The 23871-nt window shown below is 39.7% G+C and overlaps 1 protein-coding gene across 4 annotated transcripts in view; it reads right to left on the bottom strand.

Moving 5' to 3' along the window:
• Positions 1 to 572: 572 nt before the first annotated feature.
• The window catches only part of LOC128083779 (core histone macro-H2A.1), a 44616-nt gene continuing 21317 nt past the window's right edge, over positions 573 to 23871 (bottom strand). The window contains exons 3-9 of one of the 4 annotated variants that reach the window (XM_052689326.1): positions 23619 to 23725; positions 21928 to 22125; positions 19481 to 19588; positions 13187 to 13277; positions 9300 to 9389; positions 6273 to 6447; positions 573 to 1291 (exon numbers count right to left, since the gene is read on the bottom strand). In XM_052689326.1, coding sequence (XP_052545286.1) covers positions 1126 to 1291; positions 6273 to 6447; positions 9300 to 9389; positions 13187 to 13277; positions 19481 to 19588; positions 21928 to 22125; positions 23619 to 23725 — 935 coding nt within the window. In that variant the 3' untranslated portion in view covers positions 573 to 1125. Of the gene's footprint in view, positions 1292 to 6272; positions 6448 to 9299; positions 9390 to 13186; positions 13278 to 14719; positions 14820 to 19480; positions 19592 to 21927; positions 22126 to 23618; positions 23726 to 23871 lie in introns of all 4 variants that reach the window. The other 3 variants (XM_052689323.1, XM_052689325.1, XM_052689324.1) reach the window with 3 other exon arrangements.

The following is a 23871-nucleotide window of genomic DNA, read 5'->3' as shown; positions in this document are numbered from 1 at the left end:
TAGCAATGGAAAACGTATGCCTACTATCTAGAAAGCAGGCTAAAGACTTCAAAGGAAGGGCTTCCTCTTCAGAGAGCATTCATATGCTTTTGAATGTGTAACCTTTCCTTTCTCAAAGTACAAAAACAAGTGGCTTCCGTAAGGTTTTTGTTGGTATGGATTTCAGCTGTGCAAGCGATATGGCAACCAGTGCAAACTGGGCTCATAAAGATGTGGAAATCATACAGAATGGCTTCAAACGACCCAATATTCAACGACTGGAACTAGTTCAAAAAAACCCTAGGCCTTACTTGATTTGAAAGGCTGGGACCTCTCACACTAAGCAGCCAATTAAGTCAGCTTCTTCTACGGGAGATCTGAAGCAGCAACTGGAAAGTCTGAATGCTCACAGAAGAAAGGGTCAGTTGTGAGAGTGACGGAGTGTGCAGACATCCACTCAGTGCATACAAGATGCCCAGCGTCTCCAGACCAGATTCCAGGCTGCTAATTGAAATCTGCTGCAATTCTCACAGCTAACTGCCCTGAATTCAAAAAATGAAGACTTAAGAGAAAAATTCCACTACACCAACAGCAACAGTTTGAACATTTTACTAAATCAATTCACACGATTTCAAAATTGTAAATATAATTAAGGACAAGAGGGTCTCTGTATCTTTTTTTTTTTTTCCAGATTTATCATTAAGACAATAAACAAACACAAATTAGGTTTATAGCATCTGTTCTTTTAAAAAATGAAAGGAACGCCACTCGATGTATTGATAAAGCACCACAACACAGTTACAAAATAGGGTCGGCCTGTTTCTTTCACAAGTAAAAGACTACATTTTCCTAACAGCTTCCTGCTTCGATCCATACTTCATTAAAATAAAACTATAAAATCTCCTAGATTACACTAAGTTCAGACAATGCCTGGGATACAGTGCATTAACAGCAGTAATGCCAACTATCAGTGCCAACATAAAACATCTTAGAAAGTAAAAAAACAAAACTAAAATAAATCCAAAAAACCACCTTTATTTCCCTAGATGAGCAAAATTTAAAATAAGGGATGCTCTGCTTCACAATGAGTTAAGGTTTTGGAGAAGAGGAAGGGTAGGAAGGGGCTGGTACTGCAGCTTTCTGTGCTCAGTTGGCATCTAGTTTGGCCATTTCCTGCACGTATATCCCTATACTCTCACTGTCAAAGAGCACAAAGTACACCGTCTTGATTGAGGAGGACATTGTTGACACAAAGTAGCTGGAGATGGCTTTCAGGATCAGCTGCGCAGCCGTTTGCTTTGGGAAACCGTTTCTGGTAGGAGAGACAAAAAAAGAGAAGACAGAAAATCAAGCCCTGCTGAAAAAGACTTTGATAGTGTAAACTTGCACGGAATGCTCAGGCTTTTTCCTAAGCAGCACAGTAAATAAGGCTACAAAGCCAGTGTTTACCATCTGAATTAGAAGCTACAAAGTTGTTTGTTTAGGCAAGACTTAAATGCTCAAACAGAAGAAAGCATTCCCAAAATAGGAATGCAGAGTCCACACTTAATGGGTCGAACCCTTCAATATCTGCTGGCTGCATTGTTCTCATCCAGCAGGCAGCTAAACCATGCACTTACAGGTATGACAGTCAATACTGCTATAAAGTGTGTATTTACTCAAATCTTTCTTAGGCAAACAGTGATAAGGATGTACTAAAACCATTCTCAGATGAATTTTCAATACAGAAATGGAGGTGGGTGGTAACAGTTGTAATTTTGATAACAGCGAGATTTTTTTCCTTTTTATTCCTTGTTATTCCTTAAGTCAGTGTGTTTTGTTTTTTCTTTCCAAATTTATTGTCGTTATTTTTTGACGAAGAAAAAACCAATAGCTGTTTCTGACTAGAACCACAGCCACCTGGAAGTCAGCAGAATGCAGCTGGTGTCACAGTATGGCAGCCTATGGAACGAATTATTTTCTTTGTATTATTTCTTCCAAGTGTGTGTGTTGCTTACAATTACACACGACAAGGGAAAATTCCTGCTGCACGTGCTTAGAAAGACGAAGAGAGAGGGCTCAGTCAGCATCAGTGACAGGGGGCAGAGCAAGCCCTATGGAAGTACTATCAGGCTTATCCAGTGACCCCACTGTGCTACTGGTTACCTGGAAACAGTATGAGCCAGCATCCTCATGGAAGCTCAAACTGGAGGACATCATGAAATTAGTGCTGCCACGAGGGGAGCCGTGGAAACAGCAGCAGCATAGCACTGGATGATATGGATGCTTGAAATCACAGTGCAAACACGTCTGTGACAGGTTTGATAAGCGTGATTCATTTTTCTGAGAGTTATGTACACAAACAATACAGCAACAGAATTAATTTAATGATGCAATCAATAAAAACAGGCGTGCAAGGAGCAGAGGAAGGGATGAAGAAATTACATGTTTTCCTCAATTGTGAAGACTGTACTTTCCAAGCACATCACCCTCTTTTGTTTCTCTACAGATCACTACCAATCTTTTGCCTTACTACAAATCACATCTTTCTCCTTTCTTCATTACAATTAAGAACAATATCTTCACAGAAACTACTTCTGTACAAGTCCCACAGCCCCATCTATTCAGCCTATCTCTAAAGAGGCATAACCATATAGCTACATCTGTAGTGGAAATGCTAGGTCATGTCTTGAAGCAGAGATGGAGCACCTGGTGGGAAGGCAGGGCCAACACAGGGGAGCTGAGGTGCATGCAGTGTACCTGAGTGATGGAAGAGCTGGAGCCAGGATCCACCTCTTCCCAGACCTCATTTAAGTGCTGGCACTGGAAGTAAGGGTATCTCTCTGGAGGTCCCTGTGTGCCTGAGTCCTTCTGAAAGCAAGCAGCTGCTTTCTCTTCTTTCTGTGCTTACTGCTGTTGTGTTGGAGTGAATCCTCACTTGCAGTTAGGGATCTTGTTGCTCTGCTGTCACTGCTGTGATTTTTATCACGTTACATGCATTACAGCGATTAGCAGCTTTCAGAGATGTATCTTTCTTTCAGCACTCATCATGCTATTGGAATGTGGTAATGATAGGAATGGTACAACTTAAGAGAATTCCAGAATTTAAACTCTTCTGTCAGCAGAAGCTCTGCTGCTGAATTCAAGCAGTGTGTGAGGAGTCTCCAAGGGAGAACAAACAGCAAAAAAAATTAAAAAAAATCACATTTCTCTATTGCAGAAAGCTTTAGAAAGTTAAGTAAAATAGAGAATGCTGATGACCTTTAATGCAGTCTTTCATTTGAGCCAACTGAGGTGTGTTATACTGACACATAACATAGGGCAATATTAATAACATACAGATCACACAGATGGATTTCTCAGTTTCCTCAAAACCTTAAAGAAACATAGAATAGAAGCTGGGTTCAATTCACCTCTGCCATTAACAGGTGCATCGTGACTTAGTATTTGCCCACTGAAGCACCAAACTGATAATAAAACATTATAGGCAGTAGGACATAAAATGAGAAAGGCAATTGCCTACGTCGTGGACAGTTCACTGCACATTACCTTACCACAAAATACACTCCATGAGGAGTTCTGTAGTACTGCTGCCTATAATGTGATGTTATTCATGCCACCTGAAGACAGTACATGTGATATTTCAGGAATGATTACATGGAATAGTACATCTGCTTCTTTCTTTTCTGAAAAAAAACTCTTATTTGTTTTTTTTTTCCTTATTGGAGCAGAAGAAGGGGGAAAAAAAAACATTCTGAAAACATTTGTACATTTCCAAAGCTGACTGAGTTGGCTGGTGAGAATAAGTTGTGTGATCTGACAGCAGTTTTGACACCAGAGCTACTTCCTACTGTTGGCTTACTCAGAGAAAAGGGCATGGAGTCAGTATGCCTCCACATCTGATTGTCTGCTAGTTAATTATGAATGCTGCATTCTGGCATATATAGAGAGCAGACATCTGAGGAATTCTGCTCCTAAGAAGGACCAGTCATGAAGGAGAACACAAAAATCAAGGTATACCCTGTTTCTGAATTGTTTAAAGTGGATTCTGAAGTCACACAGCTTCTTGATGCTCCTGCAAAGTGGTCGCAACAGGTGAAAGAGAGGAGACTCCTCAAAGGGAGGCATGCACACAGGGGAGCTGAATAAAATGAGTTGTTCAGGACCACTGTAGGGGAAATAAATGGAGGGGGGGGGGGAAATCAGAAGTAGGATGCTGACCAGTGGCCACATATGGGCTGCAAGGTGAAACAGAAGCCTCTTACAATGACCCCCTGGTCTGAGTTACGGTGTTGTGAAAAGGCTGTTTGAGAATTCAGCCAAGCTGGTGTCAATTCTGTCCAAAATTAGAGCCTCAGAATGAAATCCCCACTTTCAGGATTATTTTATTTTCAATTTCAAACTCTTCTTTCTCTGTTCTACTGCTGGCCCTACCAGACTGAACTCCAGGCTACCTTTGTACAGCACTCAGTTTGTGCTTGCCACGAGTTGGCTGTTTCTGTGCATCTGGCCCACTGAATGCTACAAGTATGCTATTTTATTTTCCCCCATGATTTATTTGAACTGCCCTCATGTAATCCCATTCCTCAACTATAAAAGAGAATGAAACTGTTTATGTGGATTTATTGGGTGATGTCTGCTTGACAGATGTCTGTACTAGAACAGCTGCATACATGTGGTGTCTTTGGTATTTGCTGTCTTTGAAAGCTTTACTTTTTTAACACTTCTGACTTCATAAAAAAATAAGTAAAGAGTACTGGCAGAATATACTCTGTTTTCTCAAAAACTAATTTATGCTTGAATATTTCTAATTAAAGAAAAAAGGGAAAATAAACAACATATGTTTCTCCATGCCAGTTGATTTCTCTCCATGTTTTAAAAGCACCACTTCAATTGGCTTGAGTGAGAGCAACATGCATGCGCCAAGTTAACACAGCTGCGGATCTTGCCTGTCAGTAACTGGATTTCATAACAGAACGTGGATCTTATGATTATTCAGGGCTTCATCATCTCCCACTATCAATTAACTGCTTTGCAACAACAGTCTGAAATGGGAGCTCTCCAGAAAAGAGAGCTCTGTGGAACACACTTCTCATAGCCTCACTTTTAGGCACCTACATACTGAATTCCTTAGCTACTCTACAGTCTGTGGAACAGCACAGTTTCTCCAGAAGGGCAGTTCACAGAACAGCCTAGCTTGTGGACTTTGGATTATTCTGCAGAAAACTTTTCATTTCACTGAGTAGCCTTTCAACCAACAGCTATCAGTTCAATGGGTCAGTATGGATCCTCCACTGTAGCACGGTTTTAAGGAAGTAACAGAAGCAAACTTTGTAAAATGACACCCACTCGAAACAGCCATATTTGCAGCTTTTTCTGATGCAAGACACTTGTATTAACCATCCTAGTGAAACTTCTGCTTCTCCATAGCTCTTCACCCTAAAGCTCAAGCGGTGTTTTCTGCTCTACAAAGAACAGCACAGGTGAATTCAGCATTACAAGATGGGAAGGTCATTCTTGCAGATCAGCCAACTTCTTTCATGACAACTTTGAAAGTGGCAGTTGTTTAGGGTTAAATATACTGCTGTGTAATTCAGCATAGATTAGGTCTTCACAGTGAGCCAGCAAAGGCCATATGATTCAAACCTCCCTTCTCAAATCCAAGTTCATCAGAATTCTAGTCTACGTTTAGATTCTTAAGGACGTTGTTCAACTTCCTAATGGCACTGAGCATCCTGCACAAAACTACAGAACTGAACTTTAGACTTAGGCTTTAAAAATCTTGGCAACGACTTTTAAGATAACTTTTTTTCTGGAAGAGCCCCACGATGTAAACTTTGTGGAGTTTAGTTTATGGATTTGGGGTGAAAGCTTGAAGTGACCCTGCAAATCCTGAGAATCAAGACTCCTCAGGTCTGCTGCTTACACAAATGCTAAGATGTCTTTTAGCCATCCCAAAACTGTAGTAGGTTTAGTTACGTGCTAAAGCCAGGTAAAATAGACTTTATTTCTTCATGCTCTCCTCTATATCTCAAATTGATGCACTGTTCAAAGGCACTTTTGCTCTTTAATCTGTTTGTATGCTTTAAGACTGCAGGGATTATGCTAGATGTGCCACAGTTGGGAAAACACTACAGGCTCCACGTGCAGCTTGAAGGAACCTAGAAGAAACACTTAATTTGGGGAACTCAAATGAATGAACAAGAATGAAGTTAGCATGGTAGAAATGAGTTTTGTATGTAAGAAGAGACAGGAATGATAACACATAGAAAACGTGGTCAGTATCAAGCATCAGGCTTGTGTAACAGCCTTACCTGCCACTGCCAATTGAAGGAAACGCAATTGATTTCAGCTTCTTTTCATCAGCCAGAGCCAAACAGTTCTTCACTGTCTTTTCCAGCAGCTCCTCACATTTGTCTGAGCCCCAGCCTGGGCTGTTACAGTGGATCACAAATTTTGCAGGCAATCCATGGCCAGCACTGACAACAGCTAGTAAGAAACGAAAGTGAAACATGACTCTTTCCTCTCATAGCATTCAAAGAATGCATATGTGATTAAAATAACAAACAATTGACAGATATTCCTTTATCCCCTCTGAGTGTTTCAGATTAGAAATCACACAGTTTTAAAATATAACAACATGATTACAGAGACTTTCCTATTTCCAGCTGTACTTTGCCACGGTAATTTATACATCATAACTATAATAGAGCTTATTTTGGAGAGCAAGAATTCATGACTGACATCAAAGGAAATACATTTATACTGGGGACTGTGGAAATCTGTGTAATGTCTGAGAAGAAAGGCAGTAATCTCTTAGAATGTAAATCCGTTCTAGGGATGATCTTGCTTTGGTTCAGAGTTTAAAGCAGAGCTACAATAAGTATTAGGACGCTGCCCAGCTGGAATTATGACTTGTGTGACCTTCAGCTACTCTTGCTAAACTTTTTTTTTTCCAGCTAGCCTCTGATAATAATGAAACCCAAATTGGATCAGTTTGGAGCTTGTAGTGTTCCACAAATTGGTAAGGAAGGCTGGAAAAAAGGTAAATTAAAGCTTTTCCTTCCAGCTTTGTTTCTGAGTAATTGTAGAGAAGATATTTTGTGCCATTTCATAACTTTGGGCCCAGCTCTATTCAAGTTTTTTTGTGAATGGCTCATCTGAGACTGCTTACACAATGCCACTTTGAAGTGACTCTTTTTTCCACAGTTTTGACAGACAGTTGGACAGGATGCAGTAATGGTTTTACAAAATTGGATTCACACTGTTTATACACCAACAGGTGAAGCCTTGTATGTACAGGGAACTTTAACCACACCAGCTGCATGCTATCACCGGGATGCTGGCAGGGACACAGAAGGATTACCAAGGCAAAGGAGCACTGCCTGCTGCCCACTGACAGCCAGTGAGTCTCCAGAAAGCTGGGTAAGAGCATCAGAAATGGCAGCTGAACTCGCAGGTCTGCAGCTGCAATTAGAAACTTGTCACTGTCTTACAGGACCAGGCATTGAACCTTGGCCAAGATTCAGCCCTCTAACAGACTATGGGATACAAAAATATAAGACTGCAAAAACACAGGTTAAAAACCAAAGCTTGCATCTTCCAAAACAGTAGGAAAAATACCAGGAACCTTGACAAAAATCAGATTTGTAAAGGTGCTGAGAGGCCAGGCATCCTCTACTTCATTCTGGAATCTTTATGAAGTGGTTTTTTTAATTTAAATACAGTTGAGAACTTTGGGTGCTACTATCACATAAAATAGACTTTGCCATGTGACATTCTGAGTGACTCATCAAAAGAATACATTTGAAAGGACAATGGAAGCACAAGGGCTGATGCTCTTATTCAATGTGTTGAGAATCTACGAATCCATAGCTTCAACTCCAGGCAACTTTAACTTGTCCTTAAAGGCAACTAAAATGTTGGCAGCTCCAGACTACATCATAAATCCAAGAGAAATCTCATCAAAGCAGCTGACATATCTCAAGTCAGATGTGAAATGCTGGTAATTCCTTCACACTGAAAGGATAAAATGCCATATTGATATACATCACCAACTTTAGTGTTCCTCAGACAGGGAGTGACAGAGAGTAGTCATTAACTCAATTAGGATTCTGTTGAAGACAGCTGTTAATTACCCAGAGCAGCTGTCCCTTTCTTGAAATGCAAATGTTCTGAAAGGGGAAATAAGTTTTGCTATAGAAACAAACAAAGAGAACCACTGCATCGTTCTGTGCTAGTTACAGTCATGGTCCAGGTAAGGGTCCTGGTTATTTTATGAAAAGGGAAACCCATATTACTGAGAAATCTGAAAACTGCATATCCATTAATGGGGACGTTGACTTTTGTCCAATCTTTTCTATCAGTCAGGTTCTCTGGGGTAGAATGTGTCTCTCCACAGGGTGAGACTGCCATGCAATGCTCAGATCTGAGGGGTGCACTGCTGTCTGAGAGAAACATCTTCTTTTTTTCCCCTCCAAATTGCAATCTGTTTGTGAGCACAGTTTGTCTTGTTCATTGGTGAGCAGATAAGGAGTAATGCAGATAAGGGAAAAAAAGAGAGGTTCCAAATATTTTAGCAAAACAAAAATTCCAAGGAAAAACTGAGTAATGTTTTTAAAAAGCAAGGAAGAAATCTGTGTGAAGCACCAGAAGCAAACAGTCACAACTCCTTCTGTCATAGCTGAAGTCTTTCATCTCTCCCTCAGCTTTAGTCAAAACTGGCTTACAAAACTGCGGGTACTGTATTTATTTTTATAGCACAAACACAGATGGCAGAACCAACATTCTATATGAACCAGCACCTATCAGCAACATCACAGATGGTGTCAAATTGCCATTACCAAATGTTAGTACTCTTACGGTAGATTTTTCTCAAATATTGCTTAAAATTTGATAACTACACATCAAAAAATCATAAGCTTCTACAGTGATGATGCTGGCACTGATGAAATGAAGTATTAAGCGGGTGCTTGACTTTAAGCACGTGCTTAAGTTTGGTGAAAGTCAGTGGCATCTTGGCAAAGCAGACATTTAATAGAGTTGAATTCAACCACTCTGATTAATAAGTATCCAATTAATTGCTTTTATGAAGAGTACCCTTGATGATCAACTCTCCTCATGTATGTGTGCATCTGTGAACAGCCTGCTGTTAGTTGTAATATTACATCACTGTGCCGTTTTCTGGTTACTTTGATAATGGCTACTTAAGGTGCATTATAACTCTGGAGAGCACAGCTCACAGTGCAACCAGCAGTGATGCCTGGGGACAGCAGGAACCCAAGCAGAGTGCAGGATGTGTGGCTGGTGGAGCCACGTGGTTCCGAAGCGCAGAGCCTCACCTCCAGCTATGTCCAAGGGCCCGTTCTTTTTCCGAAGCTCAATGACAGCTTCCACAAACTCCTTGCCACCTTTCTTTTCCAAAGTGCTTCCTGAACAGAGAATTGTTATTTTATTCCTCTCATCTCAGGTTCCCACAGCAGAGAAGACTTATCATTATTTGTGATTACATCGCTCTACGTATTTCTGCCCAAACATTTTTTTTGGGGACTGCAAAGTAAGATCTAAACCTTTTGGGACTTCAGAGTTAGCTATTCATTAAAAACAACAATGATAACAACAACAACAACGAAAAAAAAACAACAACAAAAAGACAACCCTAAGAACCCCAAAACCTTCCATCTGTATCCCTTGCTAACATCCTCAGACTGATTTTAATGTCAAAACATCTGACATGACATCCCTGTCTCCTTCCTTATCATGAGCATCTGTCAATGTGAAATGCTGCAGAAGAATGTGCTAGCTCAAAAGTGATTGAAATTCCATAATTCCTTCCCTTAAGATTCATTTCCCCTCTCTCTTATAAATGTTTTTAAAGAGCCATTTGCCACAATAAGAATTTGAAACTCACCTGATCTTGGTCCCTGACCCCAACAGGTGGCACCAGGAATGAAACAGTCTCGTGAGTGCAGCGGGCTGCTTTACTTGGTAACTGCCCAGCTTGTTGAGCCACCTTTAACCAAGAGGAAGAGCCTCAGAAATAAGGAGAATCTCTAAGGAACATATTCCTCCAATGAACTTCTCTGACTACAGCTAAGGAGCTGGACAAAGTCATTTTGGGAGGAGAAGAGCTGTGCAGTGTTTCAAGGCAACCAAAAGGTATGCTTTTACCAAAGGCAGTCCATCACTAAATGGTTTAGATCTTATTTTGCAGCTCTAGTTTTAGGTATAAATATATGTATAAGAAAAAAACAGCCCAAGAAAGCAGTTTCCTAACTACATAAGCATCCCAAATAATTCTGCGCTGTGCATATTAATTATTAAGGCAGGTAAGTAAAAAGCAGTGGTATCATAAAGGCTCTGATTTCACATATTACTTCCCAAACTGATTTCCAAAAATTCAGAACTAGGATCTCTAAAGATTTAGGCTTTTATTTAGTGAAGCCCCTTACTTTCACTGATGGAGAAAGAAAAAACTCATTTTTCTGATGGAAGTGCACATACTGTATGCTCCATGAAGCAGAGCCCCTCCTCCAAGGTTCAGCTTAATAAATAAGAGTTATAGCTCTGAGAACTAAGAGGACTGCCAGATGCTTTCGTTTCGACCTCGTTGCTAAATTTCTTCCAAAATGACTATTAGAAGTTTCTTGAAAACAAGAAGGCGTTTGTTTGCTCATTCAAAAACTGACCCTGCCTCTATTTTCCTACTGGTTTGTTGCTTTTGGGATACAAAAGCTGAGCATAATTTAGAAGTGTACGTCTCATGTTTTGCTTTTTTCATAACTAATTCAGAATTGCAAGATCAGACTGGGTAAGTCAGAGTGTAATTTTGCTCCTTGGACTCAGTTAAGCTTTTTTTTATGTAAATACTTTGGTCTAAACTTTAGACAAACTCCACACTAAGACTTTCATGAAATTCAGTTAGCTGTGCAACTGTGTACAAGGCACCATCTAGCAAATCTCTTAGATGAGACAGCAATGGCTCCTCTGCAGCAGCAAGGTGTCCTAGGAGAGCAGGCTATGAAGAGAGCTGTGGCCAGGACTGGTGGCTCAGAGGAGCACTGCCTTTACAGCAGCCGTGGCTGAACCCATTTACCTGATGTGGCTGACATGAGCGATCTGTAAAACCCCTCTGACAGGGAAGGGATAGGGAGGGAAAGAGTTTTCCATTCTAGTTGTATTTCTGCTGTATGTATTTCATCCCTTCTGCTCAGATCTGTATATGCATTCCAGTTATATTCCCCTTGAGTCCATGAACTCAGATCAGTCCTTAAACCCATGACATTCATAATCCTTAGATTTTCTTGTTTCAAGGGGAAACATAATTAAGCCTTGAACAGAACCTAGGAACAGAAAAGATCTATTAACTGGGTCATCTCTTTGCCATTGCAAAGCTGTTGTACATTTAATGGAATTTAGCCTACTTTTTTCTAATTCAATCTAAAAGGATCAGCTTTTTCCCTTCTACTGGGAATTAATTTATAATTAAAAGCAACGAACAACCCTGTCAGCTCATCTCACTGAGCTCCTGCAGATATGGTTGAAAGAAGAACATATGTGCTATCAGTGGTGTTTTCTGCACTTACTTCTCAGTTACGTGCTTCCGATTAATAGTGAGGATTTATACTGAAATCATCTTTCATTTTATATTGAAATGATATTTCAGGACTATGTTGTCAATGGGAAAGAACACACTGCCTTGAATCATTTTCCACTACATTAGCAACTTTCTGGAACGGAAGTCTCGCTTCAGAGCTTTAAGGTTAGTAGCTTATTTGCTCACAGGCATAAATATGTGCCACTCCCATGAGAATAAGGTCATTATCTCATGCTTTTGAAGCAGGCATTGGTATCAGTGTTGAAAACAGCGTTAGCAGAAATTTAGGCTCTAAAATTCTCAGGGTAAGCCCCCAGTACACTTACATTGTTAGGGGAAAAAAAACAACAACAACAAAAAAAATAATTAAAAAATAAATGAATTTAGATGGGTAAAAGTTAATCACTGGAAGCTAGGCATTTGTGCACTTCTATTCTTTCTTACAGCAGTCAGAGGCAACAGGAACCTACGCTAAGGTACGAGCAGCGCAGCTCTGAGAGAAAATTGTCTTTGTAGAGCAGCTTCTTGAGCGTTTCTCTGACAAAGGGCAGGACACGAGCACCTTGTCTAAATGAGCCTGACAGGCTTTAGAAACGTATTCTTCAGATAAAGGGAGTTATGACACTCTTCTTTTCATGTCTCTGCATAACGTTTAGCCAGCCAAGTCGCAGCTGTTCCCGCTCTAACAGGCCACAAAGGGCTGCGTTCTTCTGTGCCTTACTCAGAACGGAGCTCCTTAAGAAACAGTGGGTGTTGCAAGGCTTGCTGACCTGCAGTGGGACAAGGGGCCTCCACAGGGGAGACCCTTTGTGCAGTGATGATGAGGCTGATGGAAATGTAAGAGGCTGGGATCGTGCAGTTGATTTATTTAAGTGTGGTGTCATCGCCCTAATCAGCAACTTCCACATTCAGCCCAATTCTGATTTTGCCTTCTCAAATTACTAAGGCAGATCAGGTAAAGCATGGCTACCTGTATGTAACATCCTTCAATTAAAGGTATAACCAAGAGAGGAGTTACTCAGGGCAAAGCAGAGATAACTACTGAAGACGTCTGTAATATGTAAAACCTTAACTCATCAGTGCAGCTTAGATGACTAACTGTATGAAAAATGTGCCTGGTGTGTCTATCCATATGCTGGTGACACAGGCAACCACTGAGCAGGGCTACAAGCTAATTGGTCCACGAGTTAAAACATGAAAAAGCAAATCCATCATAAAAGTGCTCAGAAAATAAGGTGGGCTAGATCCAGCATGTCAGATGTGAACATCTGAAACTTGGCATGGAGAGAGTGTACTGGAACTGGCCAGAATTCTAAAGATCAAGGCATAAGCTGTATTCCATGTCATACAGTGTTGTAGTTCATTTTCCTTGGTGGCATGCCTGCATTGTACATATGCTGTTCTTGCACTTCAAATTTTGGCAGTGCGTTCTATCGTTACTTTTGAAAGTCTGATTTGGTGATAAAAATCAGGAATGCCTACTGAGTTTGCAACAACTCATTGCTTTTTGTTATCAGTCAGGACTGCTGGAAGTGAGAAATAAATGCAAATCTGCATAGCTACAACAAGCTTGTGGCTGCTGATTGACCATGCACACACATACAAACTCCGCAGCACTGAACTTTCCATTACCTACTTCACCACCGGTGTAGAAGTCAGAGTTTGTCGGGTGAACGACAGCATCACTGTCGATCGTGGCAATGTCAGCCTGTACAACTTGCAACTACAACAGGTAAACAGATGTATATCAACCACGTTGGACAGAGACCCAGCACAGGCTCTACATTTACACATGTACCAACGTCCATTATTTTCCTACCTTCACATCTCCAAACCTTGCGCCAAAGGAGTAATGCTGAGTGGTGTGTGCAGGTGTGTGTAGAGAAAGGGGTGTAGGGAACAGGAGGAGGAATATTGAGTACGACATGATCAAATAGATGTTAAAATGACAAGTCAGAGCAATCACACGAGATCATTTCCAAAGATTTAAGATCAGCTAACACCCCATTTCACTTGGCAGCATCCTAGAACAACTAGTTCCCCACAGAGCATGACACTAAAACATGGAATCTGTTTAAAAAAAGAAATTCATGATTGTCAAGCCAAACAAAATAACTAGTTTCTCCATTTTGTCAGCATCAATAAGCTGACAGGAACTCATCTTCATATGCATAGCAATTCATTACTTGGTTACTAAAACCGACGTTTTCCTTCATATGTAGGAAGCAATGTATGGCAGGATTTTACTGAATTTGATTTCAAATGTGTAAATGATTGAGTTTATGTTTTAAAGGTAAAGCCTATTTTCGAATTATGTGTTGCAAAGGATGAGACACAGGTGTGAAAACATACATGTACCTGAGAAAGACTGGTTTTAAATGACCCTTCTTGAATCTTTTTCTTGTTAAATTACATACAGGAAATGCAGCAGCAGAATTATGGGTTGCATTCCATTTAAAAAACAACTGCAGGTATAATCAAATAACAGTAGAGTGCAGTACATAATGTGTGGAAAGTCAATTTTTCTTTTATGCTTGCTGAAGAACAGACAGTTGATGAATCTGGAACAGGAGGAGGTTTAAAAGCGATACAACATCAATGATAGTATCTGCAAGTTCAGCATTGGTATACTATCAGTTTTTGTTTTCAGCTGAATGTGATTGGGATGGGGAGCAACCTAAACAGAATTGAAACAAATAATTTGACTGAATCACACATGAAATTAAGATACAGAAAATTTGGGTCTAGTTTAATCATTCCTCTTTGAGAAGCGTTATGCCTACTCTGAGTATCAGAAAAAGGGATAACATCAGAGATTGCAGTCAGAATGGAGAAACTGCTTATTTTGAAAACAACCTGACAAAAAAAGTATTTTAGTCCTCAAAGAAGCCACATAAAAACCCCCCAGAATAGCTAACAGTCACATATGATCATTATGGAAAAGAATTTAAATGATTTTTTAAATTGAATTCAACTTGAAGGCTAGCAGTTGTTGCAAGTTTTCAGATTTGGTGAAAATGTCTTTTGAATACAGTTCTTCAACAAGAGAGAACCTGGAAGATTAGAATTTTGGCTCTTATTTCATGAATGAAGCCCTAGAGAGTAAATTCTGGGTTCCATAATTTCCATGTGACCATTAGTTGTGTCAACCCATGCCCCATTTACCTAGGTCATCTTTAAGGTCAATGTCAGCATTGGTAGGATTGATAATGGCCTCCACCTCGAAGCCGGCTAAATTACTGATTTCACTGTGAATAAGGTTCAGCTGAAAAGAAAAGCATGAGGTGGGAAATAACAGGACAGCTGGGAAATCACAGAGAAGCTGCAGAAAAGTGAGCTTTGCAACACAGATGGAGATAGCATCACTGCAAACAAATATGCAAAATAAAAGGCAAGTCATAAAGGAGGGCTGTTATAAAAAAAAAAATAATTAAACAATTGAAAACATCAAGCCCAAGACTCAAACACTGTTGACACTGTAAGGAAATAAATGTACCTACCAACAAGGCCCTATTTTGGCTTTGTGCTGAGTTCTATTGGAGGTTCTTATTTCAGCATCATAAAAAAGGTATTTGTCTCTTCTTGGAGGACAGATGAAAGACACCCTGATCATCTCTCATGCACCCATTGTAGGGATGTGCCGTGGCTGTTCAGCTCTCAAACTGGATGAAAGGCACAGCTTCTCTTTACTGAAGCCAGTGAGCCTGAGCACGTCTTTAGGAAAGGAGGCGCTTGTCTTTAGAGACAACTCCACCCTAATAAAAGGCTGCACTTCTTTTTTCTTTCCATGCTCCTGTCACCATCTCCTGCCTTGCACTCACTTTGGCCTTCACACACAGTTCTGCTGGTGCCATCCCGATCCAGTATTGTAAACAGGCACTGTTACGTCAAATAGAACAACTGCATCATAACTTATATCTACAATATGTATACACCTTTAAAATGATTGCTTTGCCAGCTAATTGGGGCACATGGAAAGCAACTACAAAAAATAAGTTCTTATTCATTTATGTAAGTCTTCAAGCCAACTGAAATTAAGGGAGGCTTTCCTTCTAACTCAAAGCCCACATCCTCAACATATGAAACATAAGACATACAGTCAAACATGGCAATTAATCTCATCAAAAACCGAATTTCATCTCTTGGTTTGTAACCCTCATTCTGTAAACTTAACTCTTTGTGTCTTCTCCACGTCTATGTGATTTTATTAATAGGGAACATGAATCAATTCATGAAACCAATACAAATGAATGGGTCGTTCAAGGAGGCCAACATTCATCCATTTAAGTTTTCTGAAGAAAACATTTCCGTTTCATTCATGTGATTGTATGAATTGACCTTCTTTCTCTTTTTAAAAGTCAGCAATTTGATATAATTTGCATATGTTCCTTGAGTAAACTGCATTCCATCAAAATAGGGTGATTCTGGTTAAAAATGAGTGTAATTCAGCCCTGTTTTAAGTATGGGTCTGTCTGGGAGTCTGTAATAAAAATCGAAGCAAGCTTGCTTTCCAAATAGCTGAGAGTCCTTTAATACTTCACACCTGGTGAGTTATTCATACTGGAGTTTGAGTCTTGAGTTTGACTACAAGCAACTGCTGTTTAGAAAAAAAAAAAAAAAGAAAAGGAAGTCAAATAAAACCAAACCAAAATATTAAATAAACTATGAATTTTGAAATCGTAATAATAAAAAATATCCAAAAACAAAATACATGCACACACCAAAAGACTGTTTTGTGGAGATTTTAGTATGTTCCTAAGCACATTTCATCCATTTTATAGGTGAATCTTTTTGATCCCTAATCAAGTTCTACAAATTTTTGTACCCCAGGTTTATCAGCTGTGCAGTGTGCTGGTTTCAGACCTTAAATTATCTCTGCACCTACTTACAGAAGGGATTTACAGAGCAACCAGCTGCTACTTAAAGTTTCAACTTAACAGGAACAATGAAATGCTTACAAAGCTGCCCATTACTGATGACTCTTGTTTGCAGCTAAGTGTTATTTGTTCAATTCTGCACGTGCTGTTCAATGCAATGTTAGCCGATTGTCAAACAGTACAGCACAAATTAAACTTTTCCCATAGAACTAAACAGAGCAATTGCTTAATTTTACTTTTTAACAGTATGAAGCATTTATCTGAGACAGAAGAAACAAATCTCTAAAGGGCCACCCTTAAAAAAACCTACTTGCACATCCATGTGCAACTTTCAAATGACTGGAAGTTTTCCTAGGATGAGTTTCATAGTGCAAAGTGAGGATGGATTTTGCAGCCCAACATGCTGCTGTTTTTCTGAAAGCCCAAACTCTGATGCTCAGGCTTGAGGTCTGACACTTCGCGCTGTAGCTCACTTTCCCATTAAGAACACACAGAACAGAAATACAAGACTAATTAACCAGCTATGATCAGAAGGAATATTTTTACTTTCAAATTGAACAGCTCAAAATGTTTTAACACATTAAGCTTTTCTACCATCCGTGTCAGGAGTGTAGTTGTATCTCCATTCCATAAATGAGGAAAGCAACAGGGAGAGAAGAGGTGATTCATTGTGTCTCTTAGCTGGCCAAATCCAGAAGCCAGGACTCCTATATCCCAGGCCTTGATCTGAACCACCTGGTGTCTTCTGGACCCCAGAGGGGCCAGAAGCTTTTCCCTCCCTCAAAATGCTGTTTAGCAGTGAGGTTATGTTGAGTGGTCATCCTGCAACCAGGCAGTCACCTGTTGTCCTCACACGCTCCCAAAATAAGCACCATGCAGGAGCCTAAGGAATCAAACCACAGCACTGTCATCTACAACAGCTATTGAGGAAAATTCTCGTCGTTACGCTTATGAATAATCATGTGGCATTAATTTAAGGCATTTTAAAGTCTATGTTATCTTTTTAAACATCAGCTGCATATAGCAGTGGCTACATAGAAGCATTTAATTGATTCAATGTCACGGCTGTTTTTAAAGATAATTGCTACATTTCATTTCTAAATTTCCAAAATAAATAAGCAATTATCTGGGATTTCCACGTCAGAAATAATTATAAAGCCCCACAACTGGCAGTGAGACCCCAGACTGCCAGACCTGCATGGCAGCAGATGCTCTGGCCCAGCCCAAGTTTAGGGGACAGGGAGCAATGCAGTCCCACTGATTCCATGGCTGAATATTTTATCTTTGCTCTTTTTTAAAATCACTAGAAAACAAATATTTTGATCATATGGAAGATGCATCTTTGGAGAATAATTTTCCCAATTATTATTGTCGTGCACAGTATTCTGTAGAATACTTTTAAAATACTTCTAGGAATAAGCCAGCGTAATAGGAATGTCTTTTGGTTTGTGTGCTAAATAAGATGTCTGATCACCACAGGGCAAGGATTTTGTATTCTAGGCTCTCTCTTTTTCATTCTTAACAAGAGTGCTTGAAAGAATTCAGGTTGGTCTAAACATGCTATTTTGGGGGTACATCAGAGCATCAAAGAGCTTCATTTTGCAGTGACACATAACAAGATACTGACCATTCTTACATTTGTTAGAAGTGTCAGTGGTAAAAAATGCAGCACTAACAGGTGAAGAACCAGTGTGAGGATGGATACAAAGCACCAGTGATCTGGAGCTGCATTCACAAGAGTATGAGCAAGCCAAAAAGCCCATTTCCCATACAAGGTACTGCTGGAAAGTCCACAACAGACAGAGGCTTTGCTCATCACTGCTTTAAAGCAGTTCTGGAGTTCACAACTCTCTTCCTCTGAGCCCCGTCACAAAGCCCCCTTGATCTGCAGGGCCAGTCTTGTTAGAACACGACATCACTTCCTATTACAGATTTCTGATGGTAACTACAAGGAGCTCAGAGTCAGACCCAAAAGCCTTACACTCTTAGCCTTCTTCATACAGCAACTTAGTCTGTAAGTTTTGGGTTCTAATTCAGTCATCTGCAAGTCTTTAAAATTACACTGTAAACCACTCCCCTAGAGGTAGTCAAAGAACAAAAAACCTAACAAAAAAAACCCCTACTGATCTCATAATCTGGCTCTCAGTGTACAATTAACAGTGGAAAACAAGTCTTACAAGAAATAATGTTACTTTCATGCACGTTAAAATTAGCGAACACATTGTGGAAGGATAAATGGAGAACATCCTCAATATGAAATAAAAACGGGTCAGAGGATACATCCCACAATGGACAATAATGGTTCATCTTTTATGACTTACAACACAATGATCTGATTACTGAATGATAGAAGAAAGATGCAGTTTTACTTAATAAAATTTAGTATTGCAAACTAAAGGCAGGTTCCAAGATAAAAGACCAAATTAACTTATTCAACTGTCTCTTCAAATGAATTGTCTTTTTAAACAGATGTGTTTGTATCAAACCACCCCATGTCCCAGAGCATATTCGCAGAGAAAAAAAGATCATGGACTTCCAGCTTTTCATAAAAGCATCATTCATTATTACACAGCATTAACTATCGCAAAAAATAAAAAAAATAGAACAGAACACGAGGCATCTATTATAAACAAAGGTCTAAAAGAGGTTTTGATTAAGAACTGCACATCCTCCACAACAGCAACGAAGTGGGATGCCCTTCAGAAAAGCCATTTTATTCTTACAGTAGTTTTGTCTTTGGCAAAAGCTTAGCTGTGGCAATTGTGCTGTCTGTGGGTAAGGCATGATAGATTACAAGCACACAGGCTTTCTTTCTATTTGAATATTTAATTATGTAGGCTTATGAAGACTCGTTTATGTATTTTTAAAACGTTCTAGAAGTTGTTTCAGAGAATTTCTGTGTTTGTAAACTGATTTCATACACCTCCACACGCACAGTGGAGAAATGTCAATTGTACCTGGATGTTCTGGGGGTAGGAGGTGGTGGGAGGGCTGTTCCCTAAGCAGCACAGACAAATAAGAATTCATCTACACAAATGCATGAGCATACCTTCTGGCCAAGAAACAGACTTTTTGTAGACAGGACCGTGAAGCCATCTGCAGGAGTTCCCTCTGTTGTGCTGTCAGCACTGGCTGATTTGCTCACTTCTCCCTGCTTCTTCTTCCAAAAACAGAGTTAATTAATTAACTCAAGACTCAGGGTAAAACAGCGTTTAATAACACTAACAAATATGACACACACAAATGCTTACCAGCAATAAAATGCTACTACAAACATTGGCGTTTGGATTTTATCTGTGAGTCTGCAGTGGCCTGATAAAAGCTGAAAGAATCACAGCAAAAATGACCTCAATGTCTGCATATCTTTATGTTCTTCTTTTGCCTATGATTGCACACAATTGAGGGGACGAATGCATTAAATGATGAAAGATAAAATGAACTTTTAATAGCTTTCTAATGGTTTGTGTGCAAAAATTCTGTTTCTATTGATGTGTAGGCAGACATTCATTTTAAGGTAAAAACTGGCTAGTCAGAGAGCACATTTTGTCTCTGTGAAGGACTGTCATCAAAGGTTTCAGGAGACCTTTTAGAAATATTGTTTTGAAATGCATCTTCCCTTAGGGACAGTGCAGAGAAGTACATCGTGCTTTCTGCCTGCATACCCATAAGGAATAGGCTGAACTTGTCTTTGTCTTGTCTGGTCATTTTTCTTCAGCTCCAGTAAAACTATGGAGAGGCAGTTTCCTCAATCACTATTCCTTCCTTTCAATTATATGACTGAAGTAAAATGATAAGTTGCAGGACATAATTGACTTACTGAATAAAAAAAGAGAATTAAGAACACTTTGAAAAGGATGCTTCATGAGGACAGTGAATTGACTGCTGCAGCTATCGACTCAACTGGTACCAAGAATCATTTCATATTGTAACTGAATTACTACTTGTGAGCTCATTTAAATCTTTGTTGCCTCAGCACTACAAATGCTGAAGCTGAAAGCACACATGGAACACTAGGCAGCCACCTTTCTCCTATCACTCCTTCCCAAAGCATATAAACTAAATCTGCAGCTGAACAACTAAGACGACTGATACAAAGGTGTATTTGTGCTTCTAGAAGCTGTTGCCATGCTTTTCTTTACACAAATGTTTTGAAAATTACATTTTCATGGGTCCCATTTCAGTTCCCCTAGAGTTTACTGTTAACTGAATACCAATGTAGAAAGGAGACCATACAATTTATTGTGTGGAAGAAAAACAGAAACCCGCAACAGACTTCCTGCTTTTGTAATCAAGCAGAAAAAACAACCCAGATTTAGAAAAATTATTAGTGCACAGTTATAAGAAGCATTGCACTTGAAATGTCAGCTAGTAGGTGTTCTAATAGGGAGAATTAAATTCAGCAGTTCAAAACACAGTGAAATGGTAAAGACAGTGACCAAGTAAACAAGAGAGACACACAGGATGAATACAGAAGCTCTGTTTGACTCAGAAAGGTACATTTTCAAATGCACTGTCTATTTCAGGAAAATGTGTGTGTGTACTTTTCCTCCTACTTCCATTATCTATTGATTTACAATGGTTATTTTGCAGAAAAAAACTTCCTTGGTTGCACATGCACACATTAGAAAGACTCCCTACTCCTGCAAACTGAAACTAAAATTGGAAAAAAGGCAGCTACATGTTTTTCTTGGCTTCCTAGCATAAGAAAATCATATTTTGGACCTCTTGTTCTTCCCCTCAACCTTCCTCCACCTTCCTTTTGAGTTAATTTCTTAAATTAAATTCATTGGTAAAACACTAAGTGTAAACATGGAAGAATCTCATTTATAACATACTAACAGGTGGACACTGTGAGTCTTCAGCTGAGCCAAAGAAATCGTGTGTGACCACAATTAATGCAATTTCTCTGATGCTGCAGAAGCCTGAACTACCTGCTCCAGGAGAATTGCATCCTACTTCAGAAGGACTATTTCACCCTGTCTGAATTTCAGCAAATGAACTGCAGTAAGAGGAGTCTTATATTAACCTGGAGCAAAAAGATTAATCCAGAAACCACAGAAAAAAACAACATCTGAAAACACAACGGACACGTTAATAGCTGCTGACATTATTACAATGCAAGCGACCTAGAGTACTGTTTTTCTTCAGCATTTACAACTTTAGAATATACTCAAAGTCCAACCAAGTTGACTCTGTCTAATGCAATGCAGACACTTGTGCAATCACAGCAAAGGGATCCCTACAGTTGCTATGTGAGATCCCACTTCTGCCTGCTGGTGCCTCCAGCAGTGTTCACCCAACAACCTGACAAAGACTAAAGCACTCATCACTTGCCTGCCTGCCACTTCTTCCACATACTGCAGGGACTGGGCAGCACTCTTCCCTCAGCATTTGCTCGTGCTAGTACTGAAATCACTATCTTTAACCACATGCTAAACTTCTCTAGGTGATGTTCCCTACAGCTTGTTTGGGTTGAAAATAAATGGAATACTCTACCTTGGATTTCCTTGCTCCTTTCTTTCCACCTGTTTTCTTTGATACAGTTTTTTTCTGTGATGGAGACTTTGCCTTCTTTGCTGGAGGTGGAGTGATGATGGCTTCCAGTTTTCCTTTTGAGCCTCGCTTCTTTGCCAACAGCTCTGGGTGAATATTGGGCAATACTCCACCACTGGCTATGGTGACCCCTTTCAACAGCTAATAAGAAAAATAAATTTGCAGATGACAAATTCCAGCATTTACACACCAACAATAGAAAATGGCTTTTACTGCAAACTTCATACACTGTCTTGAGTTTTAACCGATTCTGCTATGTTTTTCAACATGTATCTTGAATAAGACAACACGAAGCACATGAAAGATCTGAAGTTAATCATATACTGAAGTGTGACTGTAAAGGGAGTACGTATTCTTCTTGCACATACGCTGTTACTGTGAATGTCACTTGAGCTCTCACAAGAGCTGTTTCTTCATTAAGCTGTGAAGCCATGCAATGAAGGCTGCTACCCAGCTACCAGAAACCAGGCTGCCCTGCAAAGCCCTCATGTCTGTGGCTGGGGATTCTTTGTTTTTCGAGGAATGGGACCCCAAAGTCCATGATACAGGACTGCAATAATTACCACGCTGTGTGAGACACAACGTGTGTCTCCATTGCTGAATTTCCATCGGCAGACATTTTTTTAAACAGAAATTATTTTTTAGAAAAAGGAACTTCCAATGGAGGGTAACATCTGTACAAATCTCTATACCTGGAAGTCTTTCTTCAGAAAAATCTTTATGTAGTTGAAGAAAAGCAGATCAATACTCAAAAGCGTGCAGTTCATTCAGGCCTTTAAAAGCAGAGGTGAAATAAATCGTGGTCTGTATTTAAAGCCACTTAAACCTTTTATTTTTTCTTAACACCTTACTGGGACTAATTAAGTATTAGGGAAGATAGAAACAGTGACATCAAAGTCTCTCAGGTATTTCCCACTTTCTGATTCACATTTACTGCTCCCCAACCACAACCCAGCGGGGCTCTCAGCTTACAAAAGGAGATATTATTAAAAAGTAAAGCATTATTTACTCCCACACAAAAACAGAAGGAGGATGATTTCTTTTCGGTTCTATCACGACACACAGGGTTGGAACAATATCTTATCAGATGTTGTTTTACAGCACCTCCAAAAAAGGGACGTTAACTGTGGCCAGTGCCTCTGGCTGACACCACAACACTGTAATAACAATGCCCAATTATTTTTTTGCTAAATTAGACATCTTGAAACCTGTAAAGACTTGCAAGAGTTCCAGAGCTCTTCATGCTGGGGTTGCCAAGACAGACTTCAATGGGGACAGGATAAGTCCCATGGAGTCCTAAGCTTGTTATGGGGGAAGACAAAAAATAAACGAACAAAAAAGCCCTCTGAGAGTTTGTGATAATGCTCTTGTCTTCAACAGCAGTGACTGCAACAGGGCAAGCAAATGTCACACCACATTTCCTGTGTATTTTCACACATTGGAAGTATCCTGAAATACATAATTAAGCTGAGTGCTTTTTGTTACACAGCCGGTGTGCTGGTGAGCGAATTGGTTGTTTCGTGGTGGGCTGTTCAAGAAGCAGAGGTCTTGAATTACAGTTCAGCTATATGGAAAGACAATTCTAAAAGCCCTGAAGGAAATCCTGGCCCTCACACGGTGGGGTTTTTTCTTACCTGATTTAATTCCTCATCATTTGCTACAGCCAACAGGATGTGTCTCGGAGTGACTCGACCCTTCTTGTTGTCCCTTGCTGCATTTCCAGCCAGCTCCAGAATTTCCGCTGGGAAAAAAAAGTAAGCCCCTTTTAATTACGTAGTGATTGTTCTTAATGACCACAACGTATTATTTAGCATCCATTAAAATATATATAAATAAATAAATGTGAACACTACAATGTTATTCCTGACTGTTGTCATATAACCTCAA

Source organism: Tympanuchus pallidicinctus, unplaced genomic scaffold, assembly GCF_026119805.1.
Source record: "Tympanuchus pallidicinctus isolate F22 unplaced genomic scaffold, pur_lepc_1.0 scaffold25, whole genome shotgun sequence".
Lineage (NCBI taxonomy): Eukaryota > Metazoa > Chordata > Aves > Galliformes > Phasianidae > Tympanuchus > Tympanuchus pallidicinctus.
Note: the sequence above shows the minus strand (reverse complement) of the source record. Positions and strands in the feature narration are given on the sequence as shown.